This window comes from Neolamprologus multifasciatus, chromosome 8, assembly GCF_963576455.1.
Source record: "Neolamprologus multifasciatus chromosome 8, fNeoMul1.2, whole genome shotgun sequence".
NCBI classification, from domain to species: Eukaryota; Metazoa; Chordata; class Actinopteri; order Cichliformes; family Cichlidae; genus Neolamprologus; species Neolamprologus multifasciatus.
The window spans coordinates 17472247-17494205 of NC_140446.1; the positions used below are offsets into that span (position 1 = coordinate 17472247).

At 41.1% G+C, this 21959-nt stretch overlaps 2 protein-coding genes across 4 annotated transcripts in view; both read right to left on the bottom strand.

The window, feature by feature from the left end:
- Window positions 1-3886: 3886 nt before the first annotated feature.
- mss51 (MSS51 mitochondrial translational activator) lies at window positions 3887-17093 on the bottom strand. Of its 2 annotated transcripts, none has more exons than XM_085171480.1 (7): window positions 16188-17093; window positions 14721-14896; window positions 14359-14508; window positions 12000-12124; window positions 10465-11028; window positions 7831-7924; window positions 3887-6565 (listed from the first exon to the last, which is right to left on the bottom strand). In XM_085171480.1, exons 2-7 carry the CDS (start codon window positions 14876-14878, stop codon window positions 6364-6366), a joined length of 1293 nt encoding a protein of 430 aa, XP_085027606.1. In that variant the 5' UTR covers window positions 14879-14896; window positions 16188-17093; the 3' UTR covers window positions 3887-6363. The 2 variants fall into 2 exon arrangements, with proteins under 2 accessions (XP_085027606.1, XP_085027605.1); XM_085171479.1 differs by having other exon boundaries at window positions 14721-14899.
- Window positions 17094-19014: 1921 nt separating this feature from the next.
- The window catches only part of capn15 (calpain 15), a 44317-nt gene continuing 41372 nt past the window's right edge, over window positions 19015-21959 (bottom strand). For both annotated transcript variants that reach the window (XM_085171477.1, XM_085171478.1), the window contains exon 12: window positions 19015-20117. In XM_085171477.1, the coding sequence (XP_085027603.1) occupies window positions 19940-20117 (178 nt within the window). In that variant the 3' untranslated portion in view covers window positions 19015-19939. The remainder of the gene's footprint in view (window positions 20118-21959) is intronic.

Here is a 21959-nt window from a genome sequence, read left to right on the forward strand (position 1 = left end):
TTTTTAATATAAATTAATTTTGCCCGAAATGCCAGAATCTCAGGTGAAACCGCACAAAATTTCAACAACCACCAAACAGCTAAAACAGTAAATGAGAGCAGGAACAGGGATTCTGCACAAAGACGTAAACACACAGCGCGGACCCGCGGATCAGAATCAATGGGATGTCGCCTTTCTCACCCGACGGCACGGACACGGTCGGGGCTGAAAGCCAACAGCTGGCTGATTCTGATCTGTCGGCGGTCCGCGCTTTGTTTTCACGACGTTTTTGCGCTGATTCTAAAGCTGTTAGTTTGATCTCTCTCCAAACAATATTGACTGAACCAGCAGCAAAAGAAGATCCAAACTGCGCTTCACATAAACATCGTCATGAATTCCCTCTGACGTTTACTGTTTTGCTTCCACCACGATAAAATCACACGTCATGCACAGCTCTCTCTCTCTCTTTCTCTCTCTCTCTGTACTTCAAGAACTGTTTCCCGTCTAAAAATCTGTTTTCTGCATTATTCACTTGCTTGTTATGCACAAGTCTACTGTTGTTTACAGCGCTGTCGGCCGCTGGTTTTTTTTTCATTTTACATACTTCCGAAAAGAAAATCTTATTTCTGCCGTTCAATACTGAACAAATTTAAACATTTAAAAATTATGCAAAATGCAAAACGCTTAGCCGTGTCTCTAATAAAACCGCTGGAACGTCAGAGGTAACGTTCATATGTTGACTAATGGTTTTCTTTCGTTTTTGATGTACTGCAGAATATTTTTTATAAAATCCCAGGCCAGGAAAAATCACCTTCATGTTTTTCTGTGTTTTATCTTCAGCTACTTTTACACAAAGGCATCTGCTGTGAGCTTACACCTTTGATAAAGTCTTGCGTGTGTCAGCTTCCTTTTTTTAGATACAAAAATATGTAAATGTACTGATCTGAATTATAATATTGCTGACTGTCAAAATTTCCCAGAATCAAATTGAATTGAATTGAATCGAATCGAATTGAATCGAATCATGGAACGATAAGTTAGACAGCTTAGTCTTAGTGAGACAGCTGCATTACTTAAAAATATATTAGCCTCAGCATAAGTCAAAATTTAGAATAGCAGGAGACGGGCATTATCCTGTTTTTTTTTTTGTTTTTTTTTTTGGCATATGTGCTTTTTGTCTTTTTTAGCAAAGAAAAAAATATCTTAAAATCATCAATAAAACCAGGGAGAGAAGGCTTAGCGTTCCTCCATTTAACACAATGGATATGATATTTACTCAAATGTATGATGATGTTAATAATGTCTGAGACAGATGATCCATATAAAAAAATTATGATGTAATTCAAATAGTGACACATCATTAATATTTAGGAAAATCCAATTTTTTAAGTTGCACCAAATACATTGTGTGATAGGGCATAGAAAAAAAAAAGATGAGAGGGTTTCATTTTCATCAGTACAAAAAGAACACTGATCCACCTCAAAGCCAAATCTCTTTTTTTTAGAAATTCTGCCACAGGATTAATTTTTTTTAAAGTGTGTTTCTTTAACTTTAGGTAGAATAGGCTATTTCATAAATTTTTAGTATGCTTTATCCAGTGTATATGAAATAACTAAATTAGAACCATGCAATGTAACCATTCTGTTGTAACTATGAAATATTTTTGTCTTTGAAGAAACTACTAACAAATTTCTTATTGCATTTTTATCAAACAGCTGACATTGCCCTAGCAATAAATTTGGGAGCACTGATGAGAAATTATTGTATATCATAAAAATTTTAATCAAATGAAGCAGAGGCAGTGGGACCAGTTCACAAAATTTGTTATATTCTCTTTGAGAACAGTTTAGACAATATTTTTCTGAAAAGTCTGGGTAACTTAGAATTACACCGTTATCATCCAACAAATCTGTTATGAATATAATCTTTTTATTCAAACCAGTCAGTCTTGAAAATTGATTTTTGATTAAGTGTTATTACCCTATTATTCCATAAGGTTGAATTATGGGGAGAAGTTGTGGGTAAATCTCATTTTCCCAAAAATGCACAGTCTGCTTTGGAAAGTTTGATATCTTTATGGGGATTTTATTTACCGCAAAATCACATTTCAAAATAAAGTCTAATCCTGTATACTATTTTATTAAACAAGGATCATAGGATGTGGAGCTAAGTAGAGTCTGGCTGTGACAGACAAGATTTTAACCATTTAATTCTAAGGGTGCCATCCATAAATTCTAATTCTGGAGTTTTGATACCACCTTTATTGTATTCCTTCACAAGCTGATATCTTTCTATGTAATGGGTTTTATTCCTCCACAAAAATTCGAAAATAACTGTGTTAGCCTTATTAATGCTTTTAGAGGAGATATATAGAGAGTGACAAGGATAAATCAATTTGGAGATGCCTTCAGCTTTAGATAGGATGTTTCTGCCAAAAAAAGCGAGGTCTCTGCTTAACCAGTGGCTAAGTGATTTCTTCATCTCGATGATACAGTTAGAAATATTGGTGTCTTTTCTGCTAATTGGGTTTTTTAGATATTATCAGCCCTATATATTTAACTTTAGATTCAACTCTAACCAAAGCTATTGAGGAGTCAGAGCTTGTATGAATCGGGAGAAGTTCACATTTTTTGATACTGAGAGATAAACGAGAAGCTTTAGTTTTCTCTACCATGTATTTATCTTTCAAAAACATAGATGTATCATCTGTGAATTGACTTATTTTGAAGTCTTTATTAAAAATTTATATTCCTTGTATGTCGTTAGAATTTTTGATTAATAGTGTTAACAACTGAGTTGCCAATATAAAAAGCTTAGGGGAAACAGGACATAATTGCCGAATTCCCTGTTGCACCTTGAATCCATTCCTTGATTCAAGGAAGCTAAAATATTGTTAAGTAATGCGGCTGCTTCACTTAGGCTACAAGCACAGCCGTCCCCAACCCCCAGGTCCTGGACCAGTACCGGTCTGTGAGTCGTTTGGTACCGGGTCGCAAGAGTTGAGGCTTGATTTTAAAATTTATGGTTTTCATGGTATTTATCTTTTTTTTTTATTTTTATATTGTTTACGTGGCACAAAAAAGGTTGGGAACTGCTGTACTAGCAGGTTGCTGAGTAGACATCCTTGTAGTGTTTTGAAATATACCACTTTTTCCATCAGTTTCCTTGTCAGGAAACAACTTCCTGTTCAGCGGAAATGCGTTTCAGTAGTGTGTGTGAGAGCGTTTCAGTAGTGTGTGTGAGAGCGTTTCAGTTGTGTGTGTAAGAGCGTTTCAGTAGTGTGTGTGAGAGCATTTCAGTTGTGTGTGTGAGAGCGTTTCAGTTGTGTGTGTGAGAGCGTTTCAGTAGTGTGTGTGAGAGCTAAAATTTCAGTAGTGTGTGTGAGAGCGTTTCAGTAGTGTGTGTGAGAGCGTTTCAGTTGTGTGTGTGAGAGCGTTTCAGTAGTGTGTGTGAGAGCTAAAATTTCAGTTGTGTGTGTGAGAGCGTTTCAGTAGTGTGTGTGTGTGAGAGCGTTTCAGTAGTGTGTGTGAGAGCGTTTCAGTAGTGTGTGTGAGAGCGTTTCAGTAGTGTGTGTGAGAGCGTTTCAGTAGTGTGTGTGTGTGAGAGCGTTTCAGTAGTGTGTGTGAGAGCGTTTCAGTAGTGTGTGTGAGAGCGTTTCAGTAGTGTGTGTGAGAGCGTTTCAGTAGTGTGTGTGAGAGCTAAAATTTCAGTAGTGTGTGTGAGAGCGTTTCAGTAGTGTGTGAGAGTGTTTCAGTAGTGTGTGTGAGAGCTAAAATTTCAGTAGTGTGTGTGAGAGCGTTTCAGTAGTGTGTGAGAGTGTTTCAGTAGTGTGTGTGAGAGCTAAAATTTCAGTAGTGTGTGTGAGAGCGTTTCAGTAATAATGTCCCTTACGGCACCTCATACTCAGGGCCTTCACGTTACACACTATGAAAGGCAGCAACAAGTTTAATATTCAGAAACCTAAAGTATGTATCAGCAGCAGAATGGAGCTAAAAATAAATGTTTGTTTTAGTTCTATGAAGCTTTGAGTATTTTGGATTAGTAGCACTGCTGTGTTTGTTGCATCATATTGCTGTAATTGTTTATATGCTTTATATATTCTGAGGTAAGTTGATCTATAGTGTTACATCATATTCTATAAGGATGTTATGTGTTTGTATACTTTGTGCCCAGTTTAACCCATTTAGCAGAAGTCAGCCTGTTTAAGGCTCTGATATCTATTCTGTATGACTTAAAGCAGTTATGACATGGTCTGATTTTCACACCCAATAAAGGAATATTTAATATATCAGTCTACTCTTCATTCTATCAGAAACAGTTATCACAGCTCGTACATTTGCTTCTTCCACACATATATAAGCATTGAGCCAAATTTAGTAATGCCAACATATTAAAAGAACAATATTTGTCTCTTATATATAATACATCTATATATACACTGTCACAGATACTTGTCTTTAAGTGAAGATTTAAGGTGATAGGAAATATAAATAAATGCAACTTGAATCTTTACTGAAGCTCAGTGTTTGGCACAGAATTCATGTTCACTGCTGTAATAACTAATAATGATTAATATAATATTGGCCATATTATATTTACATTACCAAAGTGAGATGACTTTAGTCTCATGAACAACATTAGCTAATTGTTATTTACTAGCTAATCCTAAAATGACTGTTCAGTACAGAAATGAAGCCCAACAATCATGTTTTACTGTCCTGTGGTCTCAGCCTCAGATACTTATCAAATCACACAAAGCTCTTGTAGAAACAAAAGTACAAAATATGTTCTCCTTCATTTCTGTCAAACAAAGCTGTATGAAACATTTCCAGCTGTTAGTATCATGACTGCTAGGCAACCTGGGCAGCGCGACGGAGGCTAGACCGTCCCATCTCACAAGCCTACAAGCCCCGCACTTCCGGCCGCAGCGATCTTTGAGTACGCGGCCCTTGAGGACCGTTAGGGCTGTGTACTTTAAGGCTGCAGACCCTGAATTGGGAAACAGTCCCTGAATTGGGATACAGCCATACATACATGTTTTGGTTTGTGCAACTGGTCCGTCTGGTTGTCTCCCCAGAAACATTTCCGTTGTCTTTTTTCCTATTTCCGTTGTGTTGTGTGTGCTTTTGCAGCATTTTTCTTTTTGCAGCATTTTTCTTTTTGCAGCGTTTTTCTTTTTGCAGCGTTTTTCTTTTTGCAGCATTTTTCTTTTTGCAGCATTTTTCTTTTTGCAGCGTTTTTCTTTTTGCAGCATTTTTTTTTTTTTTGCAAGTGTTTTTCTTTTTGCACCATTTTTCTTTTTGCAAGTGTTTTCTGAAGTTGCAGTCCGTTTGGCCTCTCTGGGCCACCATACTATAAATTGTTTTATGATTATTTGAAAAACGGGGCTCGTGATGTTTTTTAAGAGAGGCAGATGGGCTAGGAGAGAGTGAAGGTTAATGTATGGTAATTGTTGTTTATTCCATATTAAATAAAACGTACCTGTCAAATAAAACTCACTTGCCAATACAGACCTCTGTTTAGCACATATGAAAATATCCTTTAATACCCTAGTTTAAAAAAATATACATTACAATACAGCAATACTGGGCCTGTAATCAAAACAGTAATGGTGTGTTTATTATATTTTACCACGCTTAAGTGATTACCACCATTAAAAATGCTATTAGACATGATGATAAACCTTAATAAAAGACAACACACAGTAAACAGAGGCATTGCTAAAGAAATGTTACTTTAATGTGCATCAGTAGAACTCTCTGCTGTCAGCACAACTCTTTTTCAAGAACTAAACACTCAAATTTGAGCAACAAAGCAGAGACAAATCCACACAATAAAGTAGAAAAACTCACAACCATCACAAATCTCAAAGGAACCTCAGCTTCTTTGATAATGCTGTCATTTATATAGGCGGTATTTGAGATTGTGTGTTAAATTCATGTGCAGCCAGTGTGATATTTGGGAATTTGCTCATGCCGCAGAACAAATCACAGGAAGTCGTTAAGTGATGATGATGCTAATTTTGGTCACATAATGTAGGTACAACAGTGACTCTTCATATCCAACAGTCGTCATGTCACCCAGCATAATGAAGAGAGTAGAAACTTCTGGGATCCACTGGTGCTTTACCCCCCAAAAACTGCTGGCTTCTTCCTCATTAGATAAATATATCAGAATTAAAGGATAGTTTTTAGCACACTCTGGCAGGAGTGAAGATTATTTTTCCTTCACTCCCAATGCCAGAGGTATGATTCAGTGTCCAGCAGAGTTATGGACATCTCTGACAGGTTGCAGAAAGTCCCCCAAGGACTTTAGGAAACCCGCAAATCTGTCAGGTCCGAAGAGAAGGCTTTGAGTTACCTTCATAGGTTTCACTGTGGACTCTAAGCATCTCGGCCCTCAAGGTCTTCTTGTGGAAGCAGTCCCTGGAAACTGACGTAATGAGAGTTGCAGTAGACGGGGGGTTTGTTAGGACAGGCTTGGACCTGCTCTGGTTTCTGTGAGGTGAATGGATTGGGCCCACTGTCCCTGATGTGCATCTCCAGCTCCAGCAGAATCTCCAGTGAGTACTTGAGCTCCATCTCACTGTGGAGACAAAAGAGGTGTGAAAATACTCAAATTTAGGTTGAAGTTTAGTTTTATTGTGCGTGTGAATCGTGAGTGCTTAAGAAACACAAACGGCTACAAGAAAACAGACATTTTGGCAAAACAGCATCAACAAAGGGTGAAAGACTGGAGTATCAGAACTGTGCGATTTCATCCAGTTATACTATACGGGGGGGGGGGGGGGGGGGGGGGGGAAATCCAGCAAAGACCTGACACATGACCTGAACGAGGCATCTGGACCGTCAGTGGATCATCTACTGTTCACAAAAGCCTCGTGAGAAATTGTCTCAGTGGAAGGGTGGCTATCAGGGAGCTGTTCTTAAGGTTTCTTGACATATTAAACATAAGAGGAGGCAACAGATCCTAAATGTAGTGATGAATTCAAAATTGAAATCTTTGGTTCAAATCATTGCCAACAAACAGAGGAGGTCAGGAGAGAGGCACGACAGAGTGAGTGTCTACACCCTTCTGTAAAGCATGGTGGAGGCTCTGTCATGGCTGCATTTCAGCCAGTGGTGTTAAAGATCTTGTCGGTATTGACAGAATTACAAACGTGTGATGTGGGAAGCTTCAACAGCTTCATTTTCAGCATTAGATTCAGAATTAGTGATGCTAAAAACACTGCCAATGCCCTAAAAGCATATCTGAATTGAAAAACACACAATGAAACACTAACAGACATGAACTGGCCTCCCCAGAGCCCAGACCGCAACATTATTAAAGCAGTGTGGGCTCATCTTGACTTAGAACAGAACAAAAGGAAGGCAACATTGAAAGAAGGGCTTTGAATGTCCTTCAAGAAGCCTGGAGAACTATTTCTGAAGACTACTTAAAGAAATGTCAAGAAAGATGACTAAGAGAGTTCAGGCTGTGTTGAAGAATAAAGGTGGTCACACCAAATATTGACATTTGAGTTCCTTAGAATTATACAAACTCTGCTTTTGCCTTCTGTACTGTAATTCCATGTGTGTTTGCACATCTCAATAAAATGTAGAAGCTATTTCTAATTTTTCTATCAAAACATAAAGAAATGAAAAGATTTGCATAGCACTGTATGTTCATCAACAATCTCCGACAGTCAGTTCTGACTTTCTTTTTTTCTGGAGTTCAGATGGTATACAAAACGAGTTAATGAAGTCCCTCAAGCGCAAAGAATTTCAAATATTCAAGAGAGTGAGAGGTTTTATTAAGCCTGCTATATAAAATGCAATCCAAGCAATTAGAGCCACAGGAGCATGACTTACCTGAACATGGTGAAGAAGGAAGGGATGTTATAGTCTCTGAGCAGCAGCAGAGTGGGCAGCCAACCCTCTATCAGACCCTGGTTAGCGTGGAACCCTGAGTTCAAAACAAACACGTGAACCTGTATACTGTACGTTCACAAACATGATAAAAACAAACATGCTAATTATTAGAAATATTAAATAATTAGTATCACATTTGCTTATGGCCTGTTACCCACTACACTGTTAAAACCACAGTGCACTTCTATCTTTTTTTCATCTTTTCCCATCCTCCAATATAATCCTGGTAAAGTAAATATGTGTGTCTTATTCCTGCTAGATGCTCCACTCTTTAAAAAAAATGAGGCATCTGGAAGCTAAAAGATTAAAACAACAAACTGACAGAGAAAACAGTCAGTCTCAGTCTCCTTTTAGTCAGTGAGGTAAAGATGGAACAGAGTACACTTGATTAGGCTCCAGCAAACCATGTGTTTCTCTTGTTAGCTTGAGTACAATCCCTTCTGGGCATAGCTAATCTCATTAATAAACCAAGGAATCTCTGGCTGTCCTCCGCAGCAGTTTATTGACAGGTGTGTATTGCAGTGTCAGTGTCAGGATTGAGGTCTGAAGTAAACAGCATTATATAATCCAGCTTCACTGATGCCGACACACCTGTGGTGTCGATGTGAAGACGGCAGCTTTGCCACAAGCAAGCGGACCTCATTTGTGAGCTTTAGCTGGACATTGGGAAGCTTGTTAAATATTTCTTTTCAGCATCACACCAGCTGAAAATGTGTGATACTCTCCAGTCAGTCACACAGACAGTCACAGCAGTCCGGCTACATTTAGGACGGGCTGGTTGCATAATCCTCGGGTATATTAACTGACAGATGTCACTTTCCCCCCCGACTCGGTTTTATATCAGAAGTCAGATTTTTGAGCGGCGGGGGGTGGTGCGGGGTGGCGATGGGGTATTATGGTGAAAAGTTTGCCCTTCAACCAGATTAGTGAGGTTCCAGCCTGCCATGGCAGCAAATACTGTAAATCCATCCAGCTTAAGTGTCCCCGAGTGAGACAAAACCAAGCAAACAAGAGAATTTTCCTGTGCTTGCATTATTATTATTTTCCCACAGAGAAGGACGTGGTTATATCTTACTCAGCATTAACGGGAAAGTGGACATGTGAGAAACAAGTTTGCAGATACCGGGGGTGTATACAAGAAATGTGACAGCGTGGCACAGAGATGGCATCATGTTATCAAGCGCCTCATCTTTCCCGGGAACTCAAACGGGAGGAGGAGGGCGATTTCAATTTCATTAATGCACTCCATGATATGAACACCCTAGCGGTTACTTATCGTGACGAGAAAGCTGTTAACACGGAGTAAGCGTTTGGAGGTTTAAACCATACCCCAGGAGACAAAGCGACAAAGACAGGCTACAGCCTGACTGGTAACGACTGCCATAATTGCCTGGCAGCAGAGTAAATTTGGGCCATATGGTAATTATTAATGATAATAGACTTTAAAAAAAAAAAATAAAAAAAAACAGGCAACAAGAAAGTGTTATATAGCTGTGAAAATCCAGTTTATTTCACGGACAACAAAAAGAAGTCTGGATGGGGTTTTTTTTTGCATTTATGAAGCACCTGTTTTGGGGGTGTTGTATCCCTGTATGGGTAATGTTACATATCCCACATCAATCTTCTTTCTGAAAGCTGACATTACCTCCTCCCTCTTATTCTCAAAGGTCAATATCTCCATAGTTTATTTTGTAAATGTGTTTTTCTAGTAGCTTTCCCTTTCCCCTGGTTCTAATTCTCTTGTGAGCACACACTCACACACACACACACACGCACAGACCTTCTTTTTTACTCCTTTCGTCACGCTGCCTGCGCGCCTATCACCTAAACAGTGTCATAATGCAGTGCTCTGCCAGCTTTGCGGTATGAATTGCAGCCAGGCTCTCAGGCAGTTTACTCTCAGGATGACTGATTCCTGTATATTTAGCTCCACTGGAGCCTGTAGCGATAACCGAGCCAGGGTTACAGGTGCATTTTGGGTCGGTGCTTTACTGCTGATTTGCAGGTTAAAGGGTCAAAGAACAGACTCGGTGCAAAAGCTTAAAAGGGCGTTGGGTTATAGTGCGGCTTTAATGACGTGGTTGTCAGTGAAAGTGTATAAACGGGGAAGTAGGTGTCAAGACTTTCAGTTACCCTTTGTGTTCTACTCCAAAAGCTTTAGATGTAGCTGTCCCCCGACGGCTTCAAATCAATGACTTTGCACACGAGAGGGCAGGCAGTGATAGACTGAGACACCTCTTCAAAAGGAGAGCTTACTAACATTATGCTGACTCCAGCTATCTCAAGCCAAACTCTTTTACAGCTGCTCCCCTTAATCACCCAAATCCCCAATAAAGGCCTGGCACTAATGAATGGGCCAGATCCAGTGAGCTACAGGTTTCCTGCTTTCTCTATTCTCTGAAGGAAGGAGCTGCCAGACACACGTAGAGGGAGACAAGCCATCGCTTCAGTCCAAAATAGCTGCAGCAGTCATTAAGGTCTTAATCTAAATTCATTTTCAATTCAGGCCACTGTTAAAATTCTCTCAAAATTGCACTCTTCGTTGATGTCTTGTGGGATTATTAGAATACATACCAGGATGAAATCCAACCACCAGGTCCGGTTTGGCTGCTTCCTGTTTATCCACCATATCCTCCCAGAACTGATGGTAAAGAGCCTTGTAGGCGCTGATGTAGACTCTCTGCTTGGGGCCAAATGCCCTGAGAGGAGGTCTCATGATGGGGCCGTCCACCACCTCAGGTCCAACCATCACCACCTCTATGCCCTGGTGACCGGGGAACATGTGGTTCAGCTCATCAAAGTCGGTCAGTCTGGCTCCCATGGTTTCATTGTGAGATGTCCCCACTAGGTGAACAGTGACTGGTTTGGCATATGGGTCCAGTTTAAAGTGCTGCACGGCCAAGCCCACTGTGAGAACTCGAGAGAGGAACTCGCTCTGAATTCGCCATAAGGATTGTCGCAGGTCAGCATCATCCGGTCGAGGTCTGGAGGCGTTTTTCCAAAGGGCCGCCATGTTGGCACCGGACAAGACTGTGTTCAGGCGTGGTGTAAGATCCCCCTGCTTGGAAAGCCAGTCGTCCCAGTTCTTCACCTCACCAGCTGACTTGGACCACTTCTCAGTAGGGATGGGGAGGTCTCCTGTAACAGTGGTACAATACTATGATTGAGCTACAAAGTTTGTAGGTCCACAGAGGCTTTTAAAGTCAGATAGTAAAACACTGGTCAACTATGACAGAACTTTAGGACAGAAAAATTTCACTTCTCTGTCTCACTCGTTGTCTTTCAGGCATTTCCTTTGTGTAATTTCTCTTGATTTTCATCTCAGATTGCTAGAAACCTCATGACTCTATGGTGTGGAGTTGCCCAGGTAGGCAACAAACCACATAATTGTTTATTACACTGTCCTTTACAATCTACAATTTACTTTATTTCATAACACGTCACTGTAATAAGTAAAATAACCAGTAGAAGAGGATCTGACCTTTGACCTGGGAGTGGAACAGTCCTTTCAGGAACTAACTCTGCATGCAACTCAATGTTAGCTACTGCTAAAACTAATATCATATGTATGCATGTTCAAAATTGAAATAACTATAACAAGACAATGTGTGTATATGCATGACTATGTGAACAAGTATAGTTGTTTGTTTAAAGACAGATTTGGATTTCATGTATTTACTAAAACAGCTTTTTTTGGTGCGTTGCCTCAGGGCATCATTATGCCGTTAGACCACTTTTCTTACGGGGATAACAGGAAAACAGCACTTCCAAACTCAGGTCCTTGGGGCTGCTTGTTGTGATTATTTGACTCAAGTGTGTTGGAGTAGCAACTCCGATCAGAGAGAGAACCTCTGTGTTATTATTTTTAGGAGCGCTGAGTGGCAGGATTTAAAAGCAATCAAATCTACTTCATAAATATACAGAAAACTGCACATTGCTGTCCTGAGGCCATGAGCCCATTTTTTGGTGAGGGAGGGGTACAAATGTGTTGGTATGTATGATACAGCTTTCAAAAAGCAGGCTGAAATATAATTTTTTCTCAAGAAAAGGAAAATTTAAGCCATGGAGATGTGAATTCATTTCAGCAGCACCACCTTGTAATTTCTCACCTGTGAACATTAGCCACTCCACTAGTCTGTCAATTGCCACCAGCCGCAATATCTTGCAGACCTTTTTATGCTGAGCCCAGTCCTTTCTTTGACAGTCCTTAGTGCAGTAGTACACATTCAAACACCTGGTGGAAAACCGAAGAAAAATGGTAACATAGTGAAAAACTGGTGTGGGGAAGAAGAAGACGGTAAGCAAAAGCATTACTTTATTTGTGAAGCTGTAATTCTCCATACTTCTGCTGTTCTCCACCTTCAGCCGTTTGTTTTGGAACATTCAGGTGCATGTTTAACACAATGCTGCAATCTTTTCAGTGGTGGTTGTCCGACCATCCTCACCCCAAGGTCAGACCATGAAATGTCAACGCTATTTGCAGTTAGCTACCTCTCAGACTCTACAGGTCTCATTTTGCAGCTTAAATATTGATGACAGTATCATTATAAAAACAGAGAGTGCCATAATTCTTCCACAACAATGCGAGAGGTTGATAAAGTCACACAGAAAGCGATCACTTCAAGTTATTGCTGCTAGCGGTGGTTCTTTAAGCTAGCCAAAACAATGATGTGGTGTTCTTAGACTTTCGCAGGACTGCATACTTGGCTGTATATGGATTTCCTAATTTAAGCTCAAAAAGTCCAATCTATTGCCAAGAAAAGCCACACGGCAATATAGTACGGTAAGCAAGTAAGCGCACAGTATTTTTATACCTTTCCCTCCCTTCCCACCTACTGAGACAATCCTGCACATTTTGATTGTCTCTAGTTTCTGAAAATCCAGCTTTTATTTAATGTCTGTGAAGATAGTGGCAAAGGTTGTCATCTTGTGTCTCCCACAGTTGACTATATCACCATCTCATGCTGCCTACGGTACTCCCAGGGTGGGAAAATGTAAGGCACCACAAGTCCTGCAAAAACACACACTTTGTTTTACATTTAGCATGTTGGGATATGGTCACCCTACTGGTTCTAATCTTGTATTACGCTAAACTATCTAAGCTTTTAGGTATTTCATGCTAAGTATTAGCTAAAGAGTAAAAATATTTATGAGTACTCCATGCAGTGTAATGTATATCAAGAGAGCTTCTTAATTACTAGGCCACAAGTTAGAATGTTTTGCTTGTGCCAAGTCACAAATAGCTTCTTACATACAGAACCAATATGTTGCCCTTCCTGTGCAGTGAGAAACTAATGAGACTGAAGATGAATTCTGACTTGCTTTTGGCAGCTGCTGGGGAAATAAATAAATAAATAAATAAAACAGGGGCATACTAGGTAAAAGTAGGAGTTTGTGACCTCTCAGTAAGGATGCAGGCCTTTGTGTTGTCACACAGCATGCACAATGATGAGGCAATGTGTTGGCGTAGTGGTCTGACAGCCAGCAGCAGCTGCTGCATTGGGAGAGTATATTACTTTACCTTGCAGTCATTTGCAGCCTTAGAGGCACCCCACATTTACATAAAATCATTTATCAGCCACCGTGTTGCAGCACTGTGCACTTTGCGAGTACTAATTCTCCAAAAGAGGCTTATAAGTAGAAGAAGTGACTCAAAACACGGGTGAGAAAAACAAGGTGCCCTTGAAAGTTAAAGTGTGAACCATTTCCCAAGAGATTAATAAACAGAGGAAAGCGAAAAAGAATGAGGATTAGGACGGCATTAGAAAGTCAGCACTACTGATTTAACGCTGGTGGTAATTCTAATGTCAAAGGTCTCGAGGGTATAACTTGTCAGCATTTCCGTTTTTTGTGCGCCTAAATGCCTCCTGCTAATGGTAAGAGGTTAGAGGCAGAGGCAGCTGAGAATTTCAAGGGAACGCGCCTGTACGACAGCATGAATGAGTCGGCATGAATCAGAGACGGGAAAGGAAGCAAAACAGAAGCAGGGAGCCGGAGGGCCAAAGAAAAACGAGGCACAAAAACAATTAGGTGCTCACAAAAATGCACTGCAGTGTTTTCTGCTGCTTTTTGCTCAATATTCTCCTTGAGCACTCTCTCAGATGGTGTGACATATGAACTGCATTAAGCTGCTCTTAATAAGCTGCAGAGTTGCAGAGAGATGAATCACAGTCAGGGGACTTAGCTATATTTGCCATTGGCCATTATCCACCTCTGTAGTGCTGTCCACACTTGGGTGGCTTATCATTCCATTGCTGATACAGCAGCAGCTGGTAATGCCTCACACATGACAGCTATTGGACAACAACATCAAAACAAGATCCTGGCTGTGTGGTGACAGAAATGTCCAGAGAACAGTGGAGATTTAATTTCCAGAAAATATTCAGACTGTAAACAACGATTGTTGTTAATCGCCGTTAATGACCGAATACTGTAAATCAAACGCAACAGGGTGCAGTTTGCACTCACTTCACGCAGCGCTTCAGGGTCTGTCCCTCGGCGAGATGTTCGGGGAGTTCGTTACAGCCGGCGCAGAACTTGAAAGTTTCCTCCATCCTCTGGAACATCTCTTTGTAGTTGCGGAATGAGATTCCTCTAGCCTTCCCTTCGAGTGCAGCCCTGATTAGAGTCAGACACTAAATCATTTGCCAAGCAAGACACATGCTCAAGAATCTGAGGTGTTAAAGTGACATAAAGGGCAACTTTTGAGCACGTAGGACATGTGAAATTTGTGCAAATTTCTAACGCGTAACCGATCAAAGCATATATGCCATCCAGGTCTGGGTGTTATGAACATTGGAAAAAAAGAAGAAAAAATGAAAATTGGAAACCTGTATTCGCCGTAGTCCTTCAGGTTGAGCTTGTTGAGAATCACCTTTGAGAGTCCAGGTACGTTGGAGTCCAGAGAGTAAAAGCCAGACTGGTCAGAAAAGACGCTGTCAGTCCCCGGAGTGTAGGACTGTGGCAGTGCAGGGATCTGGGATGCCATTATTATGGCCTACACTTTCTACTGGAGAAGAACGAAGCATTAAATAACTATATAAACATATGCACTGCATGGTTTATTAACACCTGGTCTTCAGTTTGAACATGCTGGTTTATATTTTGTATGTTGTTATCTGCTTAGTAACAGACACAGAGCAGAGCCAGTGGTCAGGCTGACAAATGAGAAGAAGCAGGGCTGTAAATGGGGACTTTGGTGCAGGGATACATACCGTTCCATGCCACTCAAGTATTTTTTTTTTACTACCCAATCCAACCACCACACTACACTAGCACTGCACTGACTGTTTTATGATGACTGGGTTAGCAGGTGTACTGGACTATTTGAGACCCAGATTTTCACCAAGCCACAGTGAAAGTGGCCTTACATTAAACAGTCTCGTAAACATTCCTTCCTTTCACTTATGTGAAATGCTGTGAAGGAAACAGACAGACCTTGTCCCCAGTTACACTCGCTGACCTGAAAGCCCCGATGAGAACTCTCATGACAAGAAGCTCACACAAATCTGAGACAAGCCAAGGCTCTATTTAGGCATGCTCTTCGAGGTGAGTCATTGTACCTCTGCCCTTCATGGAAATCCTCACATCCCGTGCCCTCCGCGGGTTGAATATCAAATGATTTATTAGCTGGACAGGATGGGCGAGAAATGTGATCATCTGGTGGTGGCACTCCTACATCTCTAGCTCACATACCTCCTTCCATCCGTCTTTAGAATTTACTGGAAGTAAGTGTTGAATTTGTGCTTAAAATAATGATAATGTATAGCTGTAATTTTCCCACTCGTGGGTTTTTTTTTTGTGATCAAATATATCTACCTGTCTGGAAGCAGACAGGTAGATATGAAAACGTTCCCCTCGCACTAAACCTCAAGCAGTTTGCAGCAATACACAATATTCTGTTGAGAACAGCACAATAAATTCTCCCTCTCACACAGAGACTCTAGTCTTTACTCATAGCAGTCCTCTTTCCCGGAAAAGTTTCCTTCCACTCCGAGGGGATACTGCATCTTTTCAATTTCATACCATGTATTGGGGTGATTTAGCCTTAATCATGTGTGCAGACTAAACTCAGAGGCTTATATCTAATTGGTTATTTCATATCTGCACAGCAGCAGGGAAGCTAGGGCTTAGAAGTGAACAGGTTTCCCATGAGAAGGGCAAGTTTTCACTTTTCTCTCCTCGTTGGTCTGACCACTGTTTGCATTTTAGCGTACACAGACCTTCCACTAGTCTGAGCATTACTGCTAACGATGAAGATGCCCTGGCTATGTTAGAAGATATGATCGTGGCCGTACCTTTGTTCGTTTCCAAATCAGAAGAGGCTTCCTCCTAGATGATTCTAGAAAGGGGCTGACAGCTCCTTATGCTGGATGTCACAACCTCGGAGAGCCTTTCTGGTGTGTCTGCTGGGTTTTAGAAAAGTGAGCCAAGGTGGGAGGGTTGGGGACTCCTGTCATATGAGGTTAAATGAAGAGGATGTGGGGGGACTGGATGATTTGGGCAGGGAGGGGTTGCCTTGGAGGTGGGCGCAGGAGCCAAAAAGTGAGGAGTGGGGAGCAGGTCATTTTTAGAAAAAGGAGGGAGAGAAGGGAGGGGTGGGTGAAGATTCAAATCAGCTAAATTTGGATGGGGTGAGGGAGGAGGAAGGCTGTATGTTCAAGTTTATGTACCAAAGAGATGTTCTAAAAAATATTCAGCGCAAAAAAAAAAGCTCTCAGCAGGGGAGAGGGGGCTCAGAGATGAAAACGAGGCACATTACAGGCCAGAAACTGATAAACACACCAGAAAACAGATCTGTAAAACTCAGTGAAAAGTGAAGAAACCAATGTATATGCTAAAAAAAAAAAAAAAACACACAAAAAGAAACCAAAAACACGTTTGATATGGAAATACACTGCTCTTTCAATTAGTCAGTGCTTTTTCCCCTGCAGCTTGAAAGCTTTGACTTCATCTTTTTATTCAATTACAGCAGCCTGAACAGGAAAAAAAAATTAATATGCGCATGCATCAGGTTATTTCTATGAGTTCCAAAAACTAAAAATAAATAAATAAATCTGTATACATAAAGGAAATACTACTTCGTAATAATCACCAAAGCCTTTTCATTTTTAAAAAAAATTTATTTGGTCCATTGGAACCTGAGATTGAAAATTAAACATACATATTTTTGTACACATATACCACGTCCCCGCTCCCCAAAAAAAGAGGATCAATAAAATATATTTATATGTCTATATATATATATATATATTTATATATAGATATATCACATTCTTCAGAGTTCATTATTTTCAGCATTAGGTTACTTTTTTCTATCTACTATCATATTTTAATTTCTTTTTTCAAATGGTCATTTTTTGCTTTTAAATCTTTAGTCTGACTTAAGTTTTCAGTTTTCTGTCTAAATTGTACAATTTACAATGAGGGTCAAAAAAAAAAAAAAAAAAAAGGAGGAAAGAAAAATAAAAAAAGGGGGGGGGGGGGGGGGGTTGGATGGGTCGGTAAGTGACCACCTCTTCTCTTGTTGTTTTCTATTCAGCAGCAGGGGGCGCTCCTAAAGCACAGAAGAGCTACAGACACAACCTAACAGAAGACCGGCAAACAAAACTTAAAACTCCTGTAAAACGTAAAAGTGATCCAGCAGTGACGCTTGATTTTGAGGTGCCTTCGCAGTCGTTTCAGTGCAGGTTCACGTCAATCCATCTGGGCTCAGAGTGAAGCTGTAAAAGCCTCATTACATTCCTTTATCTGTCATTCATCAGCTTCAGAAAAACAGGGCTGCAAATCACTTGTATGAATAAATTAAGACACAGGGACTGAAGCAGCTACGTGGCTGCGACCGCACATTCTCACACATGCACACAGGGCCAGACGGGGACGCACATCTGAAAGTGGTCATTACACATTGATGTTTCTTTGGAAAGCATATTTACAGTTACTTGAGCTCTGGGTTTCATTAAAAACAAACGTTGCACTGCAAACATCGGGACACAGCGCAGCCATTTAGCATCAATGATTTAAAACTAAAAGGAGAAAAATGAGATGATATGAAGTGAAAATTATCCATGATAACATTTTAGTTTTTTTTACATTTAAAACGATTTAGATACAAAAAACAACAACAAAAAAAATAAATAAATCAAAATTTCCCCCACTTAATCATTAACTGTATGAATGCTGCTGGATTTTTGCTTATTAGGTTTCAAGTTTTTCTCCATTTCACCACAAAATTAACAGTAAGACATCGTTTTTAAAATAAAAAGTCTCCCACTCAATCCTGTCTCTATAGTACCATGTTAATTGTTCCCCTCTCTGTCTGATGAGACATCTATGTTGCCATGGTAAGGGCATGATGAATGAGGAGTAATGGCTTTGACACTGGGAAAAAAACTCAAAAAACCGTGACCCTATATATAAGGACCTACGTAAAACAGCTTTCCCTTGAACGAGCACACTCAGAGAACTATTTTCTGTGTCACAACCCATCTCGGGGGTCTCTTTCCTGTCTCGCTGTGTGTGCACCGAGTCTGACAAAATGATCATTTGTTATTTCACGAGGACTCTGTGTTGTTGCTAACAAGCTGTCAGTGTATTCTTGTGGGAGGATTGCCCAGACGCTCACGCTGCACCCAAGCAAACAAAAGTGGTCCCTGCCCTCCCAAAGTAAACTCGGCAGCTCCTCTTAAGAGCTCCCCCATGGCAAACTGGCTGTTCAAATAGCCAATAGCGACTCTAGTACTCCCTAAGCACGTTATAGTATAAACTGACATGCTGGCAAACTGTGCAAGCGTGGGAAACAGACACTAATCTCACCTTCTGTACCAAACAAGATCAGATGCAATTTGCTCGGTGTTACAAACCTCAAGTGTAAGACTCATGTAATATGCAGAAGGGCGATGACTGGGAGGAGGTGCTGTACACATAAATTTTAATTCATGGGGAAAGATATAAACTGTCTTCTGAAGTGGACGAGAAGCCCTCCAGCGATGAGACCCTAAACTGAGGCCAGGTGATTCCATTACGGCTCAGTATTTCACAAGATAAAAACCTTACAGTCTCTACAAACACGGCCCCACTAACATCACAAACAGTGGAGATAACAGTGAAAAGATGCTATTGCAGCTTCTTGGGCACCATCCACCTGCCAATCCAGCTTACTGTACAAATCACAGGTTTGGTCCTGAGCTAGAGATTGTGCCACGGAGAGGGAACAGTACCGTATGAATGATGGCTTTGTCTACAACCTCAAAAAAACCCTAACACAAATATGGACAAGAGGCAATGAGGGTTGTGTATAAAACAAGTTAAACTCACACTGAGATGTTTTCCAAAAATGTAAAAATACAGGACATGTATGTTTCATGGGTAAAATCACTGGGGTTTGGCTCATAAAGTACCGCACTGAGGATGAGGGCGATAAACCCCCCCCCCAGAAGTCTGCCCACTTTGTTAGCAGTCTTGGTGGACGACACGGAGGGAGGGGGAAGTGTCTGATCTGGTGGTTGGCTCATGGTCCGTGGGCCGGTCAATGGCTCAGTAGTTTCAGCACCTCACCCTGGCTTTTTTTTTTTTTTTGAAGCTCATTGAAAGCAGGGTCATCTCCAGGCATACCAAACTGAGGCCTGACATCTGTTTCACATACAGCAGGTGCTGCCAGCTATACAAAATGTCCAGAATGTTAAGTAGTCAGAACTGGATCCTCTCAGGTGCTGGGGTGAAATATTGTGGGGTTTTTTGTTTGTTTGTTTTTTTTAGTACTCCCCTGTCGCTCATTTTATCCTCAAATGGCACATCCAGTTGGCAAGGGACAGACAGAGCATGAGCGGTCCGGACAAAATCTCGAGCATCCATGGAACGTTAGGAAGAGAGCAACTAAATGTTTCCCTCTCCCGTCATGCTTCACATTCAGATGCACCACTAAAGAGATGTAAAAAACGCATCTTTCTCTGCATTTTAGGGATCCACACACTGTGCCTAACCTTGTTTTCCAGTGGTCTGACAGTTTATTGGACTAGAGCAAGTGAGTCTGGGATAAAGTGGGCGGTGGTCATAGAGGCCGGGGCCGGTGCAGGCCGTCAATGTCCGGGGTGAGCTGGGGGCTGTGTGTGGCCTTGGTGGGGGTCCAGTCTCCCAGGGAGGCCTGGGCTGCCTTGCGGTGAGCCAGGCGGTGGGTGATGGAGAAGCCGGCATTTCCCTCCAGCTGAGAAAGCACCACCAGCACCTGCCTGCAGGGAGAGAGAGAGAGAGCCTTCGAGCTATTGTTGTTGACATTTAAACGCAGGTAGAGTGAATACAAACACAGTGGTCTTAAATTGTGCCTTGTGTATGAAACAAAAGTAAGAGACTGAAAACAACCACAGGGGGGGAATTGGTTCAACTCTCCAGCATCATTTCTCCTTCGTCATTCAGGAGAAAAGTGCAGCGTCATTTAATTTAATCATGCATTAATGGAAGGAAATTTAAAAAGTGCAGCTACAGCTTCTGACGAAAAGTGGCAAAACAAACGGCTACGACAGTTATCCGATGGCTGCTGACGGACAAGAGCGCCACAGTCGTTTTATCCCACTCCGTCCTCAAAATAATTAAAATGAGTTTCAATTAATTGAATTGAAGTGATGTGAGAACTGCTCAGAGAAACTAAACCTACACGTGGAGAAAACCAAGCTGATTACCGTAATTGTCGGGCTATAAGCCGCTACTTTTTGCACAAGCTTTGAACCCTGCGGCTTTTAGTCAGGTGCGGCTTTTCTATGGATTGTCCATGTATTTTGTCATATCGTAAGACGATTTGTTTTGTTTGTTCCGCTGTTGTACGGCACTACGTTGCCTGGCGGAAGGGCATGTGATCAGACACACAGTATCGGGGTTCAAGAGTGGTATGTTGGTCACATGTCCATCCGCCAGGCAACATAGTGCCGTACAAGTAGCGCGAAAAACAAACTTCAAAGTAGCGCTGGATGACGAGTGGCGATAAACTTGCAAAAAGCAAGTTATGCTCAACTCCACCGGTGGAATCTGACAGCGTGGAAAAGTGTGAAAACATCCATGATCACCAACGGATTTCGAAGGGCTGGACTGCTGCATGATGGAGAGCAGGACACCGCCACGGCCCTTCTGAGGGTGTTCGACTCTGACACTGACAACGAGGATTTGTTTGGTTTTGAAAGTGACAACGAAGGAAAGAAGCGGAGAGTGGATGACGTAGCCATCCTGAGCCTGTTCATATCCGACACTGGAGAAGAGGACTTTGGTGGTTTTAGTGCGCAGGAAGATGGTGGTGAATGACTGACTTTTCTTCTTGTTAAAGCCGTGTCACTGCACCTGAGCCTAAAAGGTAGTCCGAATCTATTTTTCTGGTGTGCTGTAGGTTATTGTTATGTACTACATTTGTTACTCATTTATGAAGCACAGTACATGTTTCGTACTTGTAATTACCGCTACTTGTACATATACCTAAAGAGTTATGCAAATATGTACCCATAACTTGTTTTTCAAAATATTAATAAAAGGGGTGTGTCTCCAAACAGCCATCTCTTTGCTGACAATTCCCTTTGTGCATATTCTCTTACATATGATAAGTCAACATTGAAACACCTGCAGCTTTTAGTCAGGTGCGGCTAATGTATATACAAAACAGGATTTTCCCCTGATTTTAGCTTGTGCGGCTAATAATCAGGTGCGCTTTGTAGTCCGGGAAATACGGTAATCAGAACCAATGATTCATTCTATTTTCAAGACAAATTGGGATAATATGGTGACATATGGTGAGAAATAAAGGCTTGCTGCCCATGACTGTGTTACTCACACCTCTATGAATATGAATTGGATATGGTCTTCTTTTGAATGATTACATTGCCACTAAATGCTTTCACCTATGAATTGTATAAAGCAAGTGAGCAAAATATGAGACTGTGATAGTTTGTGATAGTAGCTTTTTAGGCAAGCAAAGTGACACTATGTTCTTGTTAGATGGAGAAAATGACAAGAGCAGCTTCATGCATGGTGACTTTTTACAGTTTCCCATTATATGGGCTGTAACTTTGTGACAGGTAAAGCCCTCAATTTTC